General features: G+C 45.3%; 1 protein-coding gene across 3 annotated transcripts in view; it reads right to left on the bottom strand.

Annotated features, from left to right (window-relative positions):
- Nucleotides 1-18,235, bottom strand: part of LOC105569245 (protein couch potato) — an 84,705-nt gene extending 66,470 nt beyond the window's left edge. For all 3 annotated transcript variants that reach the window (XM_012025547.1, XM_012025548.1, XM_012025549.1), the window contains exon 1: nt 17,992-18,235. In XM_012025547.1, coding sequence (XP_011880937.1) covers nt 17,992-18,054 — 63 coding nt within the window. In that variant the 5' untranslated portion in view covers nt 18,055-18,235. The remainder of the gene's footprint in view (nt 1-17,991) is intronic.
- Nucleotides 18,236-18,687: the final 452 nt, after the last annotated feature.

Here is an 18,687-nt window from a genome sequence, read left to right as displayed (position 1 = left end):
CGCGCAATCAGTAGTTGGACCATGCCAGAAACGTCACTTTGTATTTTACTCATAGAAATCGAAATTTATGCATAATGCGTATGCGTAATTACGAAGTCGCCGAAACGTTCCGTGTGTTTATCTTCGTCTCGCATAATCCCGACAGTCGAAACTTGCCCTAACGCGCCGCACGCAACTTCGGCACCGCGAAATTGGAGGAAACGAGCCGAGCAGTAATTAGCCGTTCGGGCCGATCGATTGAAATCTCTCGAGTCGCGTCCCTAGAAAATGATAAGTTAAATGCGCGATCATCCGAGATATCGATTGCAAAATGTGACGTCGCGCTACGTTGCACATTGGGACGAACGTACGAGCGTGAAAATACGCCGCGCAATGCTCGGCGTAGCCGACGACGCGCGTCAAATTGCATTTTGCCGTCGGTCAGATTTAATTGTCTCTTTAATTGAGTTTTCTGGCGAGAGTGTGTAGGCTCTTTAATTACGGGATATAATTCAGCGGCGCGCGTTTAACGCGGCCACTTCGAACGTCGGCAACCGTAAACGCGCGTTTACGAACGGGGCAATAAGTCGCCGCCTGCCATTATCATGTGAACGCTCTCTTCGTCGCGGTTACGAGAAATGCTCGCGCCTGTGTGATCTAAAACCACCCGTGCAGCTTATTTAGAAGGCAGACGGCGTAGAATAAAAGTTGCGAAAACCGCGAGGGACGCATTTAGTTAATCTCCTAGACGCAAAACTGTGAATACACCTGAAACGTATGTTGTAATTTCGCGCGCTGAAGCTTTTACTCTTTCCGCAAAATTACTTTGTTGCATTTCTGATAGAATTGTGTAAAAAAAATGCTTTTCCATTTTCAGCAATGGCTTGTTTAAAATTGCATAGGTAACTAGACGAAATAACAATTTGCAAAAATTAACGAAAAAGTTACCCAAAACAGAGGTGGAGGGAAAAAGGCGGACGTATTCTCTTGGTTTATGGAGAAAATATAATTTCAAACTGCACGAGTATGAAAATGTTTCGTGTAAATATTTAAAATGCAATAATTAAACGGAATTAACGCCATAAAAAATTTTGCAGCCGAATCTGATTGCATTTTTTTCTAATGTTAAAACGTTTCTAATTGTAATTCGTTATTTTCAATTCTAAATAAGAAATAATGTGAATTGCGAACGTTATATATTATTATAAATCAGGGTGCATTAAACATTTTTCCTTATTGTAAACGACGGATGAAAAGAAATTGCTACAAAAGACAAAAATTATTTGCTCATCATATATCGCTGTAAGTTATAACAGTTGTAAATAGCATAAAATAGTTATGCGTGACCATTGTCTATCCGTTATCTAACCGTCACAACATTTGTGTAACATAGAAATGATTTCTCAATCACACGCCACATATATGAAACATTTTTCATATAAAATGGAATAAAATTCGAGATTTATTATTCTGATAAACGAGTTGAAAATGCTCATTATGACTGATCGATTGCAGCTGTTTATATTATAATGTCATTATCATATACTAAATCTCACACATAAAGAAAAATATTTGCCTATCATCCTGCTTACGAATACACCACATTGGCTTAATACCCGCATGAAGAAGCGAAAGAAGCATCGGTGACGTAGACTGTCAACCTATCGGCTCGCTGAAGTTATCGCACACGCTCACAGGAAAGAAATCGCTTTATCAGTGGTTCTCAGTTTATTAGGTCGTAGTAGCGAGGAATTGTTTGGACTTTGAAAAGATCAAAGTTTCACGGACACAAAAATTGGAAAGCACAAAAGTTTAGGAGTCCGAAGAAATGGAAGCTCCAGCGATCAAATATCTAAGAATATAAAAGTTTGAGGGTTGGAAGATTCAACAAACGTCCGAAGCTTTATAATTTAAAAGTTGCACACTTCGGGGGCTAAAAATTTCACAAGTTATAAAGAAATTAAAAGTCCAAAATGCTAAACAGCGAAAGATTTCAAAATGCAAGTCTACGCCGTTTGTTCGATCCGTGCGAATAAGTCTCTAAAAATCAATGCAGAAACGTACAGCGAAATTAACGTGAAAATCCGTGGAAATCCGTGTTACACAACTCTTACACAATTTCGGTGACACAAGACCGCGTCGCGCCCGTAAAAGATCTTGTCGTCGTAAATGCGAGATGTCTCCTGCAGTAATAAATTCGTCCGCAGAAAATGAAAATACTACTGTCGTGGATATCGGCTCGGTTTTACTATGTTATAACCGTACAGAGGATCGTCCCGAGAGATGAATCGTGACTTGAGCGCATGTGTACACACATCCCGTCCTTTTGTACATATATACCTTTATATGTACGTGTATATTCAATAGTCCACCTGGGATCGTAACATTTGATTCTTTTATTGGCACTTTTGCATTACGAGGAATGCTAGTATTGCCATTGTTGTAAAAACAATTGAAGCGTACTTTATTGAGGAAACCTTGTAAAATCTTCACCATACAACTCCGACTTTCCTTCGATCAGACGTCTAATCAGTTTCGTTAATATGGTGTACAGATGTAAAATATCGCCAAGAATTTTCCGACGGTAGCCGAATGGAAGAGCATGACGTGCAATTGTAACAGGTCGATCGGAAGTAAAATCGAAGAGCACTGCATGAATACGTAAGGTACACGTGGAACGCGAGATCCTTTCACGTGCGAATTATCGCTGACAGCTGTCCGCCGAAAACTAGCGAAATGTATTCAAGCCTCCTGGACAGGTGTGCAAGACGATCACGCGCGCCGAACACCATTCCGAGCGCAAAGTGACAAACCATTGATATTAGTCGGCTTGTCGGCAAACACGTTTCGAAATCCATTGGCCATCGGCGCGCAAAATATAAATTCCGCCGGCGGATAGGTTTCGCACTGTTTCGGACTCTATTCATAGAAAGTGTCTATTGGCCGACGCGGCGGAACAGAAAGAGAGACATGTCAGTTGCGACAATTATTCATCGCTGGTCCGCGATCCGCGAGCGCGGATCCGAAACCGCCGCCGGACGGCCGCGGCGTGTCCGCGGCGGATATATTCGGCGGTGACTATATGCCAAGAGAGATATAATATTACTTTAAATTATACGGGCGAGACATTATTTTAGATTAAACCGCGCCGTTTGCCGCACTCGGGCAGACGATGAGTCCCGAACACTATTTTCACACGCGACTTACTCTTGCAACGAGAAAAAGTATCGATCCTTACGGTTTTCTGGTCAACACCGAGGGGGAAACCGCTGACCAAAATCTTGTGCACCAATGCCCACTAATGCCCGGTGGGCATTACTTAATCTTATCATCTTATTTATCTTGCTTTATCTTATTTTATCTTTATAATGCCCCAAGAAGGCCTAATGCCCAAACTAATGCCCAAACTAATGCCCAAAAAATGCCTAGTAATGCCCAGTAATGCCGCAAATCTGTACTATATAAAAATAATTAACTAATTTACTACTCATTGCCTGGATATTTCAACAGAATAATAGTTAAAAGCTTATATTTTATAGTAAATTTCTTTAATAGTTGGCATCACTGTGTCTACATGGTTGCTATTACTAATATTATAGTAATAATTACTATAGAAATGATATGCCTGGCTATAATTATTTTACTGAGCAATTATAGTTTCAACTACTACACATATTTCTCTATCAGTGTACACCACAATGCCATCAGCGGTTTTCCCCCTCGGTCAACACCGTCCTCCGCTTGTCTCCGAAACGTTACGTCAGTACGACGGAACCTCGCGCATATTCGCGAGCCACAATTACGCGTAAGAATAGGAAACTCTTAGCGTCACGAGAGATTGCGTCGACGCACTTGCAACAAAGGACAGCGTTAATTCATGGGTACGTCCCGCTGTACGAAGGATTTTTCTAAATACACGCGCAGGCGTCGCGCTCAAGTGGAACCGCTCGCGTAGTTACTTGGTATTCACGTGTACCAAACCGTGTGTACCGAACTGCCGGTATTAAGCGAAAAGCGAACGCGCCTGCTTTAACGCGCGCGATATCGCCGCTCATTAAAAAAAAATGTGCACTTCCGCGCGTTCCCCAGCGACAGAATGCACACGTCCATTCGCGTATTATCGAATTACACGTGTATTTACAGAATCGCTCCCAGCCGATGGCGGAATCATCAATAATTGATGAACAAATATTCTAACTCGCTTTGCAATTTGATCCGTGTTGCAAAACTGGCGACGTGCGCGTTTCGCGCGCGTGTGTAAGTCGAAATAAATATAAAGGGTCAATATATATGCGCATAATATATATCGAAATTTGACTGACGTGCATAATTATTGACGCGACTCTCGCGCGCAATTATTTTGGCGTACTGTAAAAATTTGGATTTTTACAAAATCGTGAAAAAAATTGCTGCGATAAAACCGGTTACGGTTTCGCGTAGACTATGAATAAATAATTTCGGCGCCGTAAAATGTCGTTAAGATTTATACGAGTTACTATTGTGTAGATATCTTGCCTTTATGATATTTCGTTTGACGTTCATTACTTTGCGAGTCCCTTAAATAAGTTGTACAGTTACTGCGACTTCGATTTATGACGTTCTGTTCTGGGCTCTGTTTGCCTCATGTCGATTTTCTATTTCCGACTGACGGATAATTTTCTACGTTCGTAAAAGAGACCGTAAATAAATTTGAGAAATAGAATCTGAAAATTAATCGACAATCTTACGCATTCCCGCTCGTGTCGCGCCCCAAAATTCAATTTTAACGAGCAATGAAGCTCTTATTCCTATTTGCCGCTTCCTCCACGAAAATTAATTCATTTTTCACAAAATAGATCACCGATGTGATAAGCGCGAATACGAATCTCATTGTTATCTCCGGTAAACGCATTGTTTCTAATAAGAGGCCCCAACAGTCGCTTCACAAAACGGCAAATAAATATTACGACCAATAACTGTATGCTTTACTTTGTCCGTGAAAGAAACACGAATGTCACTCCATTCTATGCCGTCATGCACGCATCTGACAGGTGCGAAACGCGGCCCGTGCTTTCCACGGGTTTGATATTATTTCGAATAACGTCGTTGCACGAGAACAAGAACGAGACCGAGAGAGAGAGAGAGAGAGAGAAAGGGGGGGCGGGGGAAAGGAAAAACCGAGAGAAAGAGAGACGAGCACGGAGAGAGAGGTTGAACGCTCGTGGCGTTTACGGTTTGCTGCTCCCGTCTCGTTCCTCTTCGCTGGCTAACCGTTATACAACATCCGCTCTGCCATAATGCCCTCCCGCTAGAGTCCCAGGTCCCATTGTTCATCGTTATACAATCATTCCCCGCGAGCAGCACGAAATTCAATACGTCGGCTGCGTGCGTGCTACAATATCGCAAACTGAGGACCGACCGACCGACCGGACGACCAACAACGACGAGAGAGGACCTCTCGGTCGTTCTACGACGGGAGAACAACTCAATTTATCGATACCGCACGGAGAAATTACGCGTACGAACACTGCCGCTCATTAATGCTGCCCGCGGCCGCTCCTGTTGCCGACGCGGACTTGTCAGTGGTGCTCAACGCGCGCGCGCGCTAGATCGGACACCTTGGCGCACAAAATGGAAAAGTTACTTACGTGGAATGTTACTCGAACAACGCCATTTAATATTCACCTCTTACCGATACAATTGGCTAGTCGTTTCATCTCTAAACGATCGTTTCTTCTATCGCGCGAGTTTATCGTAAAAACGAAATTATTACGAGCAGAGGGAAGGTCCTCCATTGTGAGATTCTAATGTGAGACGGTAGATTTTCAACGTCCGCATTCAATCGCAAATGTTTTTTCGCGACGATCGCGAGATCTGACAATCAATTTTCCACTAAACAGAGAGAAAGAGGGGAGATATTTCACTCCAGGGACAATAAATTCACGGTGGAGCCAACAGACGATGTCCATTAATTTGGCAGAAAACCCACTGTCTCATATTAGGAGCCCGTCCCATAATAGGGGACTTTCCTCCGTTAATATATAAGCGATTCAATATTTATTATCGTATTTTACCGATAGAAATGATTATTTGTTAAATGTAAATTATTGCTTATTAAAATGTAACAATATATTATGTGTAGCTAACGGCGTTACCTTTCGTTATACGTGTACGTTTCATAATCGATAAGGAATGGACCAAGTTTGTATCACGCACGCGTTTCTTTATCGCGCACGCGAGTGCGGGCCCCGCCGTAGGAAACAACGACAATTTCGCATGACCGAACGAAATTACTTGTATTCCGCGTTTATACTCACGCACGATGACTCTCGGCTTCATGTAACGCGATCTAATGGCCGTACAGTCATTCGATGACGAAAAACATAGCATTAGCCACGACCCAGTGCGTGCGTTAACGCCGTCAGCGGGCCCCGCCGTACAATCGTTATTACACAATCCGTTGTTTGTTTGCATATCATGAATCCAGCGTGTTAGCGACCAGTCACATAAATTAAATTCAACCGCCCGCCCGCCCCGCCCGCGGAGGACCCGAACAATCACGGACTCGAAATTTTGACCGCCTCTTCCCGCCGCCGCCTATATACGCCCGATCGGTTCCGTTCCATAATGAAGTGGTTACACGTCTGTCTGACTAATAAATCGTTAGTCAATGTTGCCCCATTTTGTATACGATTGGGATTTACGGTTAGCTTGGCTATGCAGGCAATTAGATGATTGAATACGAGGTAGTGCATTCTAACTCGCGGCGCTTTCGAAGCAGCATTGGTATGTCGAAACGTAATTTCGCGATAATAGCGGGGCCATCAATATCGAGTAAGGTCTATCGATGTATTCGCGATGCCGTCGTAACATTTAAATAAAATGTACCTTCGTACTTTCATAATTCACGTGCCACAAACGAGAACCGTATTTTTCTCCCTTTAATACTGAAAAGTTGTTTGAAAAGCCAAGTGGGGAAAAAATTGAAAAAAAAGACTCGCGATGCTGCCTTTCAGAAATTTAGAAATTTATCAGATTTTGTTTTGTTCTTCGTTAAGCCGCGTATTTTACGAATTCTAATGGAGAAAAATATTTCACGAGAGCAGACAATAGATCCCCGCGCTTCGGACGAGCGACGGGTTAACGGGGGGGCCTGGGGTTCGCGTTTTTAACGGCGAGATCGTCGGGCACGCGCAGATATCCTCGGCGATCGAGTATCGATCGCGCATCGTCTCCACGGGCATCCGCGGCGGCAAATTCGGGCGAGAAAGTCTTTCCCGCCAGTGAGTAAGGAGGTCAGGACGAATCGGCGAATCGCGGGACAATGAGGATCTCTCGACGTTGACACTGCGACAAGGGGACCGGCCGTAAAAAGGAACGCGCTCGAGAGAGCTCGTTCCGCTCGTAGATTATCGATACGCGAATCCGCGCGAAATTCATGAAAGCGTCCCGCAATTTACTCGGCGAAAGTTGACGAAAATACGCTCGCGACTGAATCGTAATAACTTGGGACAACTTGGCGTCGCATTGTACCCTCCCGCCACACCGTTATAACGTTATTATGCGTCGCATAATTGCATTACAATGCGCTCCTTACGGAGATTAAAAGCGCCGCGTCAATTTAAATTTAAAACAGTTTCAAATCGTGGGAAAGTATTGCGAGAAATGTAACCGTAATGCTTTACGTTCGCTTTTGTATTTCACGAATACGCGACTGCACCGTCTCCTTCGGAGACTGTTTATAATTAGGCCCGGTCTCACCGAACGTTGCCTAACTTTAATCTTAGTTTAATTTATATTTGTCTCTTTCTGACCGTCCCCTTGGAAAGAGCTAAGAAATGAGCTAAGAAAGAAGCTGAGATATTAAAGTTAGGCGGCGTGTTGATGAAACCCTTAATGTTCCTATTAAATATCTGACTCGAGTATTTCAAAAATTGAAATTGCTTATTAGCGCGCAATGTGATCAGAGAAAGGCTGGAGAGTCTCCAAATAATATTTCGATCATAACGTTTCTCTCCTCGTCGCACATTCTGCAAAAGATATCGTTATTGCTGCACTGAAAAAAATTTCTGGTTGAATATGGACGAATCAGATAATTCCTTTAGGATTTACCAGAATTCCTGTAATCCTACAGAAATTCTGGTAAATCCTAAAGGAATTATCTGATTCGTCCATATTCAACCAGAAATTTTTTTCAGTGTGCATATTACTGTAATTAGTAGCAACCAATATATCGCCTAGCGTTGCCTCACTTTAATCTTATTGTTAGTTTAATTCATATATTTGTCTTTTTCTAACCGTCCCCTTGGAAAGAGCTAAGAAATGAAGCTGAGATATTAAAGTTAGGCGGCGTTGATGAAACCCTTAATGTCCGTATTAAATATCTGACTCGAGTATTTCAAAAATGGAAATTGCTAAAATAATTAGTGCGCAGTGTGATCAGAGAAAAGCTGGAGAATCTCCAAATAATATTTCGATTATAACGTTTCTCTCCTCGTCGCACATTCTGCAAAAGCTATCGTTGTTGCTGCATATTACTATAATTAGTAGCAATCAATATATTAAGCTAGTACACTGCTTAATTAAGTCGCTCAATTAGTAGATTGTTTGCGCATAGAGCGGTTGCTCGCGGCAGATATTAGTTACTCTGGGCTAATTGCGCGCTCAAACAGAATCCAAGAAAGATCAGGCCGAGATATCTCGGCCTGACAGAAGATAAACAGGGCATGCGTTCTCACGGCGAATTTTCTGCGGAAGCGGCGGCGCATTTCGGGCGTAGAGGTACGTCGTTGCAAGTGCAACTGCGCGCGAGAATTGCGACCGCTTCACAATGTAAAGGTGTAATAATGCCGGTTTGCGTAATCACGCCGATTGCAGAGTAGAACCGCGAGTTTTCTTGCGAAACGAGCGGCCCGTCTAACGAGGGAAAGAAAAAGACTGGCAGGCGAGGCTATTGCACTCCGCTTCCCGAATATCCCCATCGTCACCGTAACTCGCGACAACCGTTTCAAACCACCGAGCTAAAACCATCTCTCGATATCGAATTGGTCCTAATACATTTTATATATATTATATAAATTCACGTTTTACAGTTTCCCCTCTCTAAACTTTGAGAGGCTCCTCCTCGGAATTAAATGCATCTTTTACGAAGGGAAAAATCCAAAGATAAAGAAGCGTTAAACTTTCACAAGTTACTCACGGCGATCCGTGCGCACCGCGATACTCCGCATTATTCTATTAACTCCGCGTAATGTTATAAACGTATTATTAACTATATATTATGCCCTTTGTATAAACCGCGTATTACTATTATTGCGGCGTACGATTATGCTCCGCATAAAGCAAACATGACACGACAAACATGACAAATCGATGCACGTGTAGCGGAGCGAGAGACTCCCCCGGAATAAAACCGGTAGTTTCGGTCCCTACCAGCGATATTTCCATCATTTAGCGACGATTATCTCAAATTCAGGTTCTAATCAAGATTTTATATCGGCCTCACTATTTTATAATTCATCCATTATTCACCGCGGGCCGCGTATCCTATATTCATCACGTTTACCGAACTGCCATATTTACTCCAATTCATCCTACATTTCGCTCAAATTTGTGCCGGGCGGAAAGTCAGACCGAAGAGCGATCGCGCGAGGCGCGAAATTAAACTTTCAGGCACGTTTATCGATGCACACTCGCTCCCTCATCGACGAGTTCGTAAAAATTAAAAAAAAAAGGAGACGAAGACTTCTGTCATTCAGCGATCAATTCCAGCGCTCCCGGTATCGGATTCGCGGCAAATCGATTTAGCAAGGTCCCTCATACCGCCGACACGTTCCAGCAAGCAAATCCCATCACCGGGAAGACGAGAGCGGTCAAGGAAAGAGGATTATTCTCCGACGTGCGACGACTTCCTTAGCGCGACTCCCTCCTCCCCCCCCCCCCATAACTGCCGAACATCCGAGCTTCCGGCATTCGCCGGGGAAGTTTAGACATTGCCGATCACCGAAGCGGACGGACTTTTTGTCTTTACATTTCCCTCGACCGCCGATGATCGATCGCTTAAGTCGCGCGCGCGCGGCAACAGCTGCTCGTAACGGTCCGAAGATTTCAGAATTTCCACGCGCGAGCGTTAAGCACGGCAAATCGTCTGCGGCCGCACGTTTTTCAGGTGCCCGATAAATGGAATAAAAATAATATATCTCGCGGCGCGACGCTTCCTGCGAAGAGAGTTGCGAAGCCGAGGCCGGGAGCAGCGTGGTACACGCACCGGCATAAATGCTGTCCCTATCCTCGTGAGGTGCACGCACACAACTAGAGTCCCTGTAGTTGTGCGCGTGCACCTCACAAGGATAGGGACAGCATTTATGCCGGTGCGTGTACACCGGATTTATAAATGCGATTGATTAATAATCGATGGCGCGCATACGCGAGGCGCGCCGAAATAAAGATTCATATATTTAAATGCAATATCGAGCAAGATATTCGCAATTTCTAAAAGCGGCTGGATTTAAGTAGAGAAGTTTTTAACTTGATTAAATTTGATTCGGTATCTGGGAGCGTATCTAAACTATTTATAAATCATGCACGCGGATATTTCTTAACGCGGTCACAGGAGGAAAATGATCCTAAATAAAGTTTTCATATAAAGAAATTATTTCCACGCGCGAATATCGCAAGAGGAGCATAATTACTGGATCGTCACAGCTCCGATATAAGTCAGTTGTGCTCAATTTTAGCTCGGCGCTCGACATTCTTAATATATCGCGATACTCTTCGCCGCAGTTCGCAAGGACATATTTTTTTACCGAGAGCATACGTAACGAGCGATTTTACCTCGGACATTTGGCGCGTTTCGAAAAGTGAGGGAAAATTTTTTCAAAACGCTAACGAACAGGTCAAGAGACCCGCGGAAAATCCTGCCGTGAGAAGCGAGAGTCTCGTTGCTGCAGTCGTGTACCCTCTTTTTTTTCCCTGCAGTACATCCACTTTCTGTATCAGTTTCTCCCACGACAGTCGGCCGAGAGATCGAGTTCTACTTTCTAACTACAGCGGCTACCGGCTCCCTAATGCGGGCAGCGTGATTCGATCGCGGAATTATCAGAAGTCGATAAACGAATCAGCTGGGAAAGTCGTCGCGTTCAAAGTTTCCTCGCGGCTCTTGCAAATATAGCCGGGGCGCACGAGGAGAGGAGACTCGCGGAGATTATTCCCACACGGCATGACTAATGTCATCGCGGTCAGAAATGCACATGTTAATAATTCAATGGAAATTATGTAATTGAATATAAACGAGATTTATATAATTATGTAATATTCCTCCTCTTTAAATACAATATCGCTATGGAGATGAATATCGAATCTCCGCGTGAGTCAAAAGGGCGCAAAATTATACATTATCTGTGTCAGATTATCCGATTAAAGCGCGTGGAGAATCGATCGATTTTCTTCATTGGATCCAACGTTAGAACGACAGTACTTTTTCATTACGACCATCTAGGCAGATATAAATAATAATATCAGCAAATTAGAATTTTATCAAAATACAGTACATTTCGTTCCTGCCGCGCTTTCAAGAATCTCAATGAGTCGCGGAGCAAAAGGCAATGATAAGCCGCGAATAATAGGAATAATTTCGCCATAAACTTTCCACTCTCGTCCACATGACGCTTATCGCGCGTTTCCGCCCTCTCCGCGTGTATACCACAATTCCGGCGATTTCTCCGGTGTAACCGCGCGCATTTATCCCGCTTTCGTTCCCAACCGAGATTTCGGTCCATCCGAATGCATTAGCGCGCAGCTTCGGGGATTCGAAGCCCGATTCCCCGTTCGTTTCTCCCGGGAACGGGACAGACGGAAAGAAGGGCGGAAACGAGAACGAGAGCAACTGCGCGAGGGGCGGCCTAGCCAGCCGGTGCTCTTTATGCATGCACCTGCACACATCGATGAAGGTTAACGCATAATGCGGACTCCGCCGCCCGCCTCTAAGAGGATAATGCCGTTGTACTCGAGCGCTGATCGTTCGTTTGCCTAACGAATTCGAAATATCTTTGTGGATTTTCTCACGCGCCGCTGCTCTTTTGCGCTGTCTCCCGGCGTCTGCGCGTGCGTGAATCTCGATAATTATCGGCACGCATTCGGTTGTAGTCACACCATTTATTACGTACAGTCTTATTCATTAACGCCTGGATCTGCATTTTTATCATCGATGCCTGAAGACTATGAAAATGTGAATCCTAGCAAAACTCAGGTCCCAGGCATTAATGAATAAGACTGTACGCTAGGAATCGCTGATGCCTTCCCGTATAAATTTAGACACATGTAGAACACACGTACATTTTTCACGTATGCAAAATGCGTTGGTACGTGCACAAATTCATGTGGGAGGGCATCAGCGATTTCTAGTGTACACCGCGAGGCCTCAATGAAATCGAAATCTATCGATTGATGGCACGGGGAACATGCGCTTTAAACGTCTCACATTGAGATGTATTACTATACACCTATACACCCATGTTATAATCGAATTTTTGGAGATGCCGCAAATTTCCTTTTCACAAGTTCATTCCAATTTTGCGTTTGATTGAAATTTAATTTAATTCGCAACGTAATTTACAATTCAGTTGAAATATACAAAACCAAATGGCTCATTGGTATTAACATGCGACAGAAAATGTTACTTTCGGGACGCAACTCTTCTTGCCGTGTGCCTTAATTTATTACGTCGCACAAAATGAGAGAATTAGACTTTATTAAGCGAAAAAATTACCAAACAAGTGTGAAATGTAATTATTCCTCTCGGCAATTTTTATGTTGAAGCTAACAACGTATATTTCACTAACTCGCAATGCCATAACGTTTCTAAATAACGTCATTATACTGTCGGAACTGATTTAACGTGACGCCGTACGTTCGCGAGCGACAATTCTGTTTCGAGATTTATCGCGTTATTGTAGACGTCACCTCTCGCAGGACATCGATACTCGTATTAAAAGCCGTAACCTGTTCGCGAATTTCATTTTCTCGATTAACGGGGAAAAGCATGAAAGCGTTTCCTCGTTATAATCGCCAACTCGCCGCGCGCAGCAAACGTGTCGTCATCCGGAGGAAAGACCGACTGAATGAAATGTTCCGCGACAAAACAATGGTTTGAATAAATATTCACTTATCATTTCCCCGTCTATCTCGTCGTTACGAATCAAGCTCGAAAATCCATCATTTTAATGACCACCGTAATAATCGCAATAATAATTTTTTCGCGATTTAGACGAGTTTCTCAATTACGAAATATTATCAATTTGTAAAATGTGCTTTTCAGTCAATTTTCATTTACATTTTAAAAAATTCCAGATTTACAAAATGCGTATTCAATTTATTCGATTGCTCTTCAATAAAAATTATTCTAATTGTAAGACAGAAACGATGACAAACTCGGTTCGAGAATTAAGCTGCGCGATATCTAATATGACGCGAATCGAGAGGTAAACCGCTGACCAAATTCATGTACACCAATGCCTACTTTCTTATTTTACAGCTTATTTATCTTGTTTTATCTTATTTTATCTTTGTAATGTCCCAGCAAGGTCTAATACTCAGAAAATGCCTAGTAATGCCGCAAATCTCTACACCACACACAGAAAAATATTATTGTACAGTCAAGAAAAGTAATTACTCGGTTTATTTTATTCCGTTTAAGTAATAGTTTGCTTTAACAAAGAATATTTTCTTAATAATAGTTTTAAGATACACTTGTTACTAGTCTTAGAAAAGCTTGCCATCTTATACTCAAAGAAAGAATTTATTCTTCTTTGAAGAAAATTATAAAACTTATTGAAGAATTCCGTATGCTTCTTTTAATAAAATCAGATGAAACAAAATTGTTTTGCTTCAAATAATTCTATGTATTCTTGTTTGAAATACTAGACTTACTAAGAACCAGAATATGTTTCGAGGAAATATAACACTTGCGACGACATTATGATAGATTTGCGGATATATAAACTTATCAAATACTTGGAACAAATAATCTTTACTTGCAGGTAGTATATATTTTTCTGTGTGCACAATACCCTCAGCGGTTTGCCCCTCGATGCAAATTCAAAACTCGCGGTAAATGATTTAAAAAATTCCCCGACATCTTCGCGAAAAGAAACCGATCAATCGGTGAAAGAATTTAATAAACGAACGACAATTTACTCTGCGATTTCTCCTTTGGTAAATAAAATAATACGCGCTCGCGCTTGCGCAATCTCCGCTTGTTGCAGGTAAACTCGATAGCGACTAAGGCGTGAATGAACGAGACCGCGCGACAAAAAGTATCGAGAGGGCGAAATTAAATGAATTAAATCGGCAGCGTGTATCGCGGGCTTAAAACACAAGCCTGAAACTTTTCCCCTTGGAAGAAACGGCGTTTTTGCCCAAACTCGACGGCGCAGAGCGCGACTCCCCCCCCCCGGTCTATCGCAAACACGCGAATCGATTGACCCTTCGTGACAAAAAAAAAAGCGGATGGCCGGTGTGTTACGCTTCGTTGGGGTCGCCACCCGGTACGCTCTGCGACCTAAGTCAAATGATTAGCGCGCATACGTATGCCGCCCACGTATACGACGTGCACGCACACGTCCTCGGCACCCACGTTACCGTCACACGAGGCGTAATCCACCTCCCGTATGATGTGACACAGCGTGCTGGCGGGCCCTCCTCGGTGGCCCTCTCGCACAGTCGCGGAAAAATCAATAGCGAGCGTAGTGTGGCGCGGCGTGGCGGCGTCACTCTTTCAGGTGGCCGCCTGCCTGCGCCTGCTAGAGGAAGGAAGCCAGGCCGGCCTGGCGGCGGACGAGGGGATGGAGCGGGCGATAGAGCGAGCGAGCGAGCGAGCAGCCGTCCGATCGAGCGCGCACCGGTGAAAACGAGTCACCTGCGAGGCACACACTCCGTCGTGGCAGGCACGCGATCGAATTCCCGCCTTCCGCGCCGCGAGACGCACACACACACGCACGCGCGCACGCGCGCGCGCGCGTATATTACGTGTGTATGTGCGCGCCGCTGCGCAACGATAGCGTTGCGCTGCTTTATCGAGGCGGCGCCAGGACTGCAGCTTCTCCGAGATCGCAGGAGCCTGCCTAAATTTCGAGCCCGCCCGAGCCGCAGAATTTTGGCCCTACTGATAAAGAGTTTCCGTTAAATTGGACCGATAATCGATTAGACGCTCTCTCCACGTTTACGTGGCCGCGAGGGCAACCGCTGTAATTTAGTAACGCATGCGTACGTGTGCTGGTAATAAATAGATTTTCACGATTTGATAATTGTCCCTCGGGAAACAATCGCTTTTGTAGCTCGATAAATTCATCTATCGCTGCTCGGCTAGAGCCTTCGTACCAATTCTTGAATTCGCGACTTGTTAATATTTTTATAGCTGTTTCGTTGTGTCTCACGGCGTCTGTTTAGTTAAGGATACGTTTGCAGTGATAATCAATAGAGCCGTAAAATTTTCCGATGTGCCTATCGATTTGTTATTTGGGACGCGAATACGCGTGTCTCTAAAGAATCTCGTTTTAAGAACGAAACATTTGTAATTTGCAACAGCATTTGTATTCCTTCAAATTTGCGTTTATCACATTTGAGCCATACCAGTTTTATTAATTTGTAACTTGCCTCAAGCCTAATCTACAATGCGCTCTCTGCATCTAGGAACATTAGATTTTATACAGGAAAGTCCCCTATTATGAGATAGCGGAGTCTGCTTAAATTAAAGGGCATCATCTGTTGGTTCCGCCATGAATCTATTGTCCTTGGACTACTGTCCTGGCAAATTGATTGTTAGGTCGCGTAATCGTCGCGAAGAAAGATTTGCGATTGAATTTGGACGTTGAAAACCTGCTGTCTCATATTAGAATCCTACATCATGATAGACGACTTTCCTCCATAAATAAATCGAACCGCTTAAAAAGTTCGTCGACAATGTACGACTGTAGAACGTATAATATGCAATTTGTCCACCTGTGCAAATTTTTTGGGGGCCGATTTCACAAGCGTCGGTTAACTGTTAACCGCAGTTCAGTCTACTCCCCATCTTTTTTTCCATCTTATTATTTAAGAAGAGACAGAGAATCAATTAACCTTCGGTTAGCAGTTAACCGATGCTTACGAAACATCGGTTAACCAGAAGTTAGTCAACTCCGTCGCCTCTCAGATAATAACATAGAGAAAGATAGAAAGTCGACTAACTTACGGCTGACAGTTAACGAGAAAATGGAAACCCGGACCTAAGGGCCAGTTTCGCAAACCTCGGTTAACTGTTAACTAGGGTTCAGCCGACTCCCCATTTTCTTCTATCTTATCATTGAAGAAGAGACAGAGAATCAATTAACCTTCGGATAGCAGTTAACCGACGTTTGCGAAACTGGCCCTAAATGTACTTGCTGACTACAAACTAGAATGTTTCTAAACGCAAAGGGCACACTGCGGATTAGGCTTTCGAAGAAACCGGCGATGTGTGCCGCGAAACGCTAAAAGATGAAACATTTCGACGAATGAAACGCGTGAAACTTTAACGTAGCGCAAGTACGCTTTTTTTTCCGCGAGACCTGCCCGCCGTTTTTGTACTTTCTTCCCCCTTTTTTCCCTCTCCGCGAGAGAGAGAAGAAGTTTCACGGCACTCTCGATGTGTGCCGTTGCCGTCGAGCGCGCGGTACAACGACACGGCTCGGAAACTTGGTTGCGGCGCGGTTTGAAAATTAATGTAAAACAAAGTTCCCGCTATAGCCAGCGCGCGTAATACTTCTCCGCGGAGTTCGCGATCCGCACCGCGCGCACTACGTCGTAAATTAAAGATACGATTTGCCTCCGCTCCACGAACAGTTGCGTCGTACAACTGTTTCAACTCCGAACAGTTGCGTCACGCGCCAGCTGCCCGCTCCACCGGAGACTACGTTACGTTACGGGCGGTCGCAAAAAATTGCGCAAGATTATATAGTTACGGTTGATCGCGAAGAACAAAGGATCCTGATGAACCCCCGCGCGCGCGCGCGAGCATAATGGATAGTACAATTACATGTAATTGCCGGCCCCGCGCTCCTACGTTTCATAATCGATTTTGCCAAGCCGCTCGATACGCGATCATACATTAATTCCAATTAATTCCTAATATCTCCATGAATTGCTCAGGATATCTGATATCCTCCGCTGTAATAGCGTAATGAGTGATTATCGGCAACATCGGCGATGCGCATACAAATTGTTATATCTCTCGCGATCGTTCGACGATCGACCATTTGTTTTTTTCTAAAATCGAGCGGCTCGATCGGCGCAAATCGATTCGCCACGGGGTCTCCGCTGAAAAGAAAAACCGCGTTAGGGAGATCTCAATGATAGCACATCGCGCGGTCCCGGTAATTATAATAATTTATAAACGGCGCACACACACCTTCTCCCCGGCCTCCGTTTAATGCATTCGCTATGCCTAACGTTGGACCATTCCGAGCATGCATGATGCATCGGGCTTGCATCGAGTGCATCATTAATGAGCGGCATTCTACACGCGGCGCGGAGGCGCGCGCGTGTCAGCGGCGGCTGCCCTCGCCGCGCGCCTGCGCGCGCTGTGACGCGCGAGGGTTGGAGCGACCAATATGGCGATAACACACAAGTGCGAGGGGGAGAGAGAGAGAGAGAGAGAGACGGGAAAGAAGAAGAAGAAGGCGATATCTGATATCCAAATGTTCCCCCTCGGCGAGGAGACGAGCGAGAGAAAGGGGGTGGGCTTTTTCGGGGAGGGAGGGGGGCGCAGGGACATCGATAATCCCGCGTGAAACGTTAAAGGCACTTCTCGGGGCGGAGAGAGAGAGAGAGAGGGGAGAGAGGGAGTGCGTCAGAAGGGGTGGATCCCACCCCTTCGGCCATCGTACGCGGCACGGACCGGCGCTGCGCCGCGCGCGCGCGCGGCGTCTCTCGGGAGGGTTGGGGGAGGAAGGGGGGTGGGGGGGGGGCAGGGGGCAGGGGACACCGCGGCGCGCGTAACACCCTTAAGATAACACCCACCTCGTCTTCGCCGGTGGCCACCGTGTTGACGGAGTCCATGCTCTGCGAAAGCGGCGCGTCCATGATGCAGGCGAGTTTGCCGGACGGTCCGGGGTTGCCGGGGGCTGCGGTACGAGCGGGTGGCGGCGACGAATCCACCGTGTCCCGTCTCGGTCGTTTTAGAGCGGGCGGCGTTATGGTTGTACCGGCGAAGACGACGGGCGCCTCCAGGACGTATCACTTGAAAATAACCTTCCCTTCGGCGAGAAACACGGGGGCCGCGGCCTCCTCCTCCTCCTCCTCCTCCTCCTCCTCTTCCTCCTCCTCCTCCTCCCCCTCCTGTTTCTCCTCCACGCCTCCTCTCCTTCGCCGACCCGATCCTTCTCTCTCTACCCTGGCCGGCTTCTTCTCTTCTTCTTCCTCTTCCTTCCTGGCGCTTTCTACCTCTTCCTCCGCCCCTGCGCGTCTTGTCGCGCGACCCCTCGCCGGCTCACTTCTTCTTCCGCTTCCTGCTGCAGCTCCTCGCCAGCGCCACCACCGACCACCCTACGACGATGTCGCCGTCGTTGCACCTGTCATACGTTTGCCGCTGCGAGAGAGTTGCGGCAGCGACGACAAGCGGACGAGCGAGCGAGGGAGAGAGAGAGAGAGAGAGGGAGAGAGAACGAGCGTATATATGAGTATGTGTACGAGGCGCGAAACACTGGCGTGTGCGGC

Source organism: Vollenhovia emeryi, unplaced genomic scaffold (assembly GCF_000949405.1).
Source record: "Vollenhovia emeryi isolate VEMERY1.0 unplaced genomic scaffold, V.emery_V1.0 DF939125.1, whole genome shotgun sequence".
Lineage (NCBI taxonomy): Eukaryota > Metazoa > Arthropoda > Insecta > Hymenoptera > Formicidae > Vollenhovia > Vollenhovia emeryi.
This window is presented reverse-complemented; position numbering and strand designations above follow the sequence as displayed.